The sequence below is a fragment of the Nelusetta ayraudi genome, unplaced genomic scaffold (assembly GCF_046127955.1).
Source record: "Nelusetta ayraudi isolate G7.1 ecotype Tasmania unplaced genomic scaffold, CSIRO-AGI_Nayr_v1 ptg000146l, whole genome shotgun sequence".
Classification (NCBI taxonomy): Eukaryota; Metazoa; Chordata; class Actinopteri; order Tetraodontiformes; family Monacanthidae; genus Nelusetta; species Nelusetta ayraudi.
This window is the reverse complement of record NW_027466196.1, coordinates 1,156,380-1,162,500: the sequence shown is the minus strand read 5'-3', so window position 1 is coordinate 1,162,500 and position 6,121 is coordinate 1,156,380. Positions and strand designations below refer to the sequence as shown.

Here is a 6,121-nt window from a genome sequence, read left to right as displayed (position 1 = left end):
AGTCGTTAGAATGTCACAAACTTGACTCCTGTTGGGTTTGGAATTATGTATTCAGAGCCATCTTACGCATATTTTGGCTGTCAGCAAGTGTTACCCCCCGCTCCCCCCCCGCTGATCCCCATGCAGCCCTTTGAGCCCTTTGAATCTTATCCCACGGTTTCTTTTGTCCCTAATAGAGGAAGCGGTGCAACAACATGGCCGATGACTGTGGACTCCACTTTGTGACGAGACGCTGCGCAGGCTGACACGTGTTTGGCTACAAGTTTTCATCCAACAACAACAACAACAACAACAACAACAACAACAACAGACACACTGCAGGAACGCTTTGTTTGTAGTTTGGTGCTGGATGCCTGTTAGTAGCTGCGTTTTTCTGAATATGGCCGTAATAAAACCTGCTGATGGAAAACAGCGCCACCTGGAAAAACACCTCTCCAATGTGGCTCAAAGGTTTTGAGGCTCTCGTCAGGTGGTTTTCCACGGAGAGCAATGTCACTAAAGTGTCATGGAAACACCTTTTTGCCGTTTACACTTCAGCGGACGTGACGTACGTGACGTACGGGGTCACGTGACCAGTTGACCGACCAGTGAAAATGGCGCGTTCTGATTGGACGGAGGAGAGGAGAAGACAGAATATTTTTGGCAAGTCATCAAATAAGGAAAACGGAACAAGCATTCTGCACAGCAAACAAGATGGAAATGCAGATTTATGGCCAAAAGGTGTAGTACCTCCGTCCTCCTCAAGGCGGCGTCGGCACCGGACCAGATTGGACCGGAATGATGGCTGATGATCTTCACACCGCTCAATAGAAAAACACCTGCAAATCACAAATTCTTCAAAAATGTTAAATTCGTGGCAGGTGTGCGGTGCAAGAACCATCCCGTTTCACCTCAACGATCTAAAGAAATACTCCCTATTACACTCCAGCACTGTGGAGTGGTCGTACCGTCAATCAGTCAAGAGACTACATTGCCATTATTAGGATAAACCGTGTCATTGTATAATATTTCTGCCATGGGATGGATTTCTTTTCCCGTTGTAAAAAAGAAAAAAAAGGTGCCGTGGCTGAAAGAAGGTTGGAAAACACTCTTCCAAACAGTCACTGTCTGTAGTTGTCAAATAACCAAACTAGTGTTTGACTCAAACTGGCGTGGAAAGCACGTATCTTAAAGCTGACGGAAGTCACAGCCGTTATGTGTACACAAGATGTCCCTCACAGACCTCCAAAATGCCAGTCATGGCACCTAGAAAACTTGCGACATAACTGTCAAAGCCTCTCATGCTTTTTTTTTTTTTTTTTTTTATTTTAACCAAGAAGAAGAAGAAGAAGAAGAGGAAGAGTAAAGTGGTGTCAGGGCACAAAATGGCCGCTGCAAAAAAAAAAAAAAGACTGCAGATGGGAGCTGCGTTGCGTGGTGCAAAGTCTAAAAGAGAGAAGAAGGGGGGAAAAAAAGGAGGAGGTGAGGGCGAGTGGAGCGAGGGATGAGGGGCCGTGAAGCAGGCAGTGGATCAGTCGCTCCAGGCCTGGCCTCTTGGCGGGGGGTTGTGCTCGGGGCGAGATCACAGGCCTGCTGCCATGCTAAGCATTCACAGGCACACAGCGAATGATGGAGCTGCTGGCTGGCACCAGGTTGGCTCACTGATTCACCCCCAGCACCAAGCAGCCATCTCCTCATCCACCATCTTCCACTGACTCACAGTAACCTACATGGAGACCACATCCACGCTGCTCGGGAGTTGGGGGGTGGGGGTCAGAATAAGCTGCTCATAGTTTGTGTTCCTCTAAGTTTTAAACCTGTCAACACTATCATTATTATCATCATTATTATCATTATTATTATTATTATTATTATCATTATTATTATCATTGTTATTATTATTTCTACTGTCTAGTCCAGGGGGGTCAAACTGTTTGACCGCTGGGGCCACAGTGGGTTCTCCAGTGTGTCAGAGGGGGGGTGGGGGGGGGGGGGTAGCGGAGCAGCAGCAGATGGATGGAGTGTTGTGGGGAGCCTCCTCATGGGAGGAAACAATGCATCCTGGGATATCATGGAGGAAATATGTTGCTGTAATGTCAATGGGAAATGCATCAAAGCAAAAGTTGCAACCGAATCAGTGTCCCTTGTGTGTTTCCCTCCTGTGTGTCCACCACAGCAATGGTACACCAGCACCATGAACCTGCTGGGAACGTGGCTGACCGACCGAATGGACCTGCAGCTCCACGTTTACCAGCTGAAGATTCTCATCAGGATCGTCAAAGTGAGACCGCCCTCCTTTCTGTTTCTGAGCCTCAGTGGGCGTTAGCAGCTTCACTGCCATTTGCTATTGTCACTGTTACATTGCGAAGAAACAGTGTTTGTTCAATCGTAAAGACGTTGGAAGAAATGCTGCACTCGTGTTTTCTCACAATTTTCTTTTCAGGCGTTTTTTTTTTTTTTTTATGGTAATGGATTTCATTTGTTTTCACCTTCCCTTCTCCTTCGAGCTGTCCCCACCAAGCAATAAGACAGACAAGCTGTTTGTGCAGAGTGCAATACAGGTGCTGATGCAACAAGTGGCGACACTGCATCATCACTATGTGAGAATTATACACCTGAAGTCTCGAAGCCAATTCACAGTCACACATCATTTTATTTTCTTTGCCGTCTGTCAGACCCTGACTGCTCAAGTACAGAAGTATTATTATTATTATTATTATTGTTGTTTATTCTTTTGCCCAAATACAGTCACACACTTGAGATGATGAATTGACAAATCCAACCAAACTGGAGCAACGTAAATGAATCAAGCAGTATTTGTCATGCATCTTCATGAGGACTCCACTCTGTCACCACATGGCCACTACTGACATATTATACAACGTACAAGGAACGAGAACAGGAGAGGAGGTTCTTCAGATCCCTAAATCCCATGAACACGACCTTCTCATATGTCGTTTTCAATTTAGTGAAACTTTCAGTTTTAGTTTGGCGGTGTTAGAGCACGAGGCGCAGCGCTGAAGCTCCTTCCACCATGAGGTCAGAATTGAATTGTTGCAGCCGCGTCCCAATTCTGTTGTTTCAAAATTCCAGATTGTTTATTATTGTCGTTTTATTGTCGCACACGACCAAACTTCCCCTCGAGCTTCAGCTCTCAGCTTAAAAACACTCTGAAATGTTCGACATGTGCAAATGTTTGACGTTGCTGTTGTTGGAATTTTGTGTGTCTGCTTTGTGCTTTTGTGCCGCCGTGCAACAGAAGAAGTACCGCGACTTCCGCCTGCAAGGGGTTCTGGACTCCACCCTGAACAGCAAGATGTACGAGACGGTGAGGAGCCGGCTGACGCTGGAGGAAGCCACGGCCTCGGTGAGGGAAGGAGGGATGCAAGGCATCTCCATGAAGGACAGCGACGAAGAGGATGACAAGTAGAGCCAGAGCGGCGCGCTGGTCCAGAGTCCGGTCCGAGGAGAGTGCCCCCCCCGCCCACCTTCTGCTGGTCCATCGCTTCATCTCTGCCTCCCTGCGTCGCCTCTAATCTCCCTCTCTCTCTCTCTCTCTCTCTCGCTCTCTCTCCACTTCCACCGTTGTCATACTTTAGTAGTTTTCACACAGACACTCCCATTTCCCCACACATTATTACTGGAAGTTTAGCCTACATTTCCCAAAACCAAAACGTGTGGTCACTCCAGTCACTTTGTGCACTGATTCATGCTGTAACGCAGAGCGCAGTTTGTCACCGAAGCACACAAGCGAACCGAGCGAAAACACACGACCGCAGGGGAGCATGAACGTCCCAACCAGCCGGTGATTGCGTTATTATGACGCGTGAACGCTTCCGCGTCGCATTGCTAAAGAACGAGCTCGCAAGTCGCACTCCCGCCGGCGTCGTTTGGTTTTCGGGTTGAGTTCTGCAGTCCAAGTCTGTCCAGTAAACATTGAGGAGATGTTTCCGAGCTGACAAGTGTCTGCTGAGCAGTGGAGTGGAGCGTTTTCTTTTTTTACACACACGCAAGTGAAGAGATTCTCCTGTGCATTACCATGAAGAGCTCTGATGTTTGGCTTTGGGGGGGGGGGGGGGGGTTTCTTCACGTCATGGATCTGCACACTGTCTTCATGCCACCATGCAGTGCAAACAGACAGACAGACAGACAGACAGACAGACGGCTTGACTTCCTGAAGCTGTGACGGAACGCTAGCAGGTGTCCGACGTCGTGCTTGCGCGTCATTCTAGACGAACGCGCTGTGATCTGGAACCAGCGCGCTCTCCCTTTGAACGCGACGTTCCTTTGGTGTTCAGACGTGCAGTTTAGTAGGAACGTCGTCAGGGGTCGGGCCGTAGCCTCCAGTGACGCGTTAACCCCAAATCACTTCTTCAGAAGCGCTCAAATCTAAAAGTGAACGGTTGGAAGCTGGAAGCTTCAGAGTAAACTCCTCGGTCAAAAGGCTTTCAGGTGGAAAATCATCTGCTGCTCCTCGGCGGTGAGGTGAGAGGTTTCCTTTGGAGACGCCACACAGGTAGCATTTCTTCACCAGACTGTCCAGGCACTGCCTGGTCGACCCAACCCACCGCTGACTGACTGTTACTGACTGGCAAAGCAAACTTCATACTAATTTGTCGCAAAACACAACAATGTTTGTGAGGACATTTTTGTGAACAATTGGCCGTGATGAAAATCTTTTCTTTTAAAGGACGGTTCACTCTAAAGTCTCCCAACTCCTTCCTGGAAGGATGTAAATCCACTCACGTGACCGATGATTGACTCCATCCTTTCACCATTAGAAGAGAGGTGAATTTACCCACGGACAAAAATGAATATTGTCTAATATTGATATATTGTCTTAGACAGCTGTAAGTACTCAGTACACTTTGCATGTCACGTTATATCTTGCAAAATAGACTTTTGTGTACGTGTGTGAGTGAATCGTCTCACCTTTAGTGTTGTTTTGTGCACATGCCAAAGTTAAAGAGCTTCTTCTCCTCCATCCGATTGAAAGTAGCGTTTTCTGCTTTGCACCTCTGAAAGGTTCTTGCATTAGCACTCGTGGTCGTGGCGGAAGATCAACTGAAGGTCCACGCAGTCGGAACCAAACTGTCTGTTCTTTGGAATATTATTTGACAGTTGCAGTATTCCCCCACCCCCCACCCCCACCCCCCTTGGTCTGCTTTCGAAAACATGGCTTCACTTTGTTCACTTTGTTTGACATTGTGACAGAAAACTACCAATTGCAATGGAGGCGTCTCAATATTGACCTCTTACAGCGGACTACAAACTGATCTGGAGCAACGCTTCAATTTACATTCATGCACCAGCAGAAACATAATCATGTACAATTCATAGCCTCATCCTCAAGTCATGCTTTAAACCCAGAGTCGGGTTCATCCAGAAGCTCTTTAATCGGACCCTAAACAGTCGAGTGAAGGAAGCTTCATTCTACAACGACTACGCTCAAATGGTCCCAAATTTAAATCATTTCGTTTTGTTGTTGTTGGTGCTGCTGTTTTTTGCAGTTACTTTTTTTTTTTTTTTTTAGCTTTTAGCTCATGTCATGCATGCAGGTCATAAGGCGTTGACCAAATAATAAACTGGAACAAACGTTCACTTTCAAACAGACTTAAAACTACAGTTAAGAAAGTTGAAAAATCTAAATTTTATGTAAATCCCTGGCAAGAAGTCCAGAAAAGATCATGCCAAATACAATGCATCGTAAGCAGAGACTCGACTACTGATGTTCACAGACTGGACTAACTAGACTATACTGAAACACATAGGCTGCAAACCATAGTTGTCTCAGTCGATGCGGAAAAAGCTTTTGATCAGGACAACTGGACATTCTTGTTTGCTGCATTGCAGAAATGTACATTTGGAAACTATCATGGATATGAACTTAATGCAGCTCACCCTGCACCTGAACTAGGACTAACACTGTTAACACACTCACTGTGCATTATGATCGTTGCACTACTTGCAACTGCATTCTGGCAAAACAAGAAGATCCAAGAAATTCAAACCTCTGAATCAGTCTGTACGCTGATGACATATTATTCCTCCCCCCCCCAGAATTCTGTCTCTTCTCTCTGAAATGATCAGGTTTTTAATCGTTTTTCTAGTATCGCTGGTTATTCTGTAAACTGGACAAAAT

General features: G+C 46.4%; 1 protein-coding gene across 1 annotated transcript in view; it reads left to right on the top strand.

The window, feature by feature from the left end:
• The window catches only part of cadpsa (Ca2+-dependent activator protein for secretion a), a 69,351-nt gene extending 65,938 nt beyond the window's left edge, over positions 1-3,413 (top strand). The window contains exons 27-28 of the mRNA XM_076013200.1: positions 2,156-2,260; positions 3,239-3,413. Coding sequence (XP_075869315.1) covers positions 2,156-2,260; positions 3,239-3,409 — 276 coding nt within the window. The 3' untranslated portion in view covers positions 3,410-3,413. The remainder of the gene's footprint in view (positions 1-2,155; positions 2,261-3,238) is intronic.
• Positions 3,414-6,121: the final 2,708 nt, after the last annotated feature.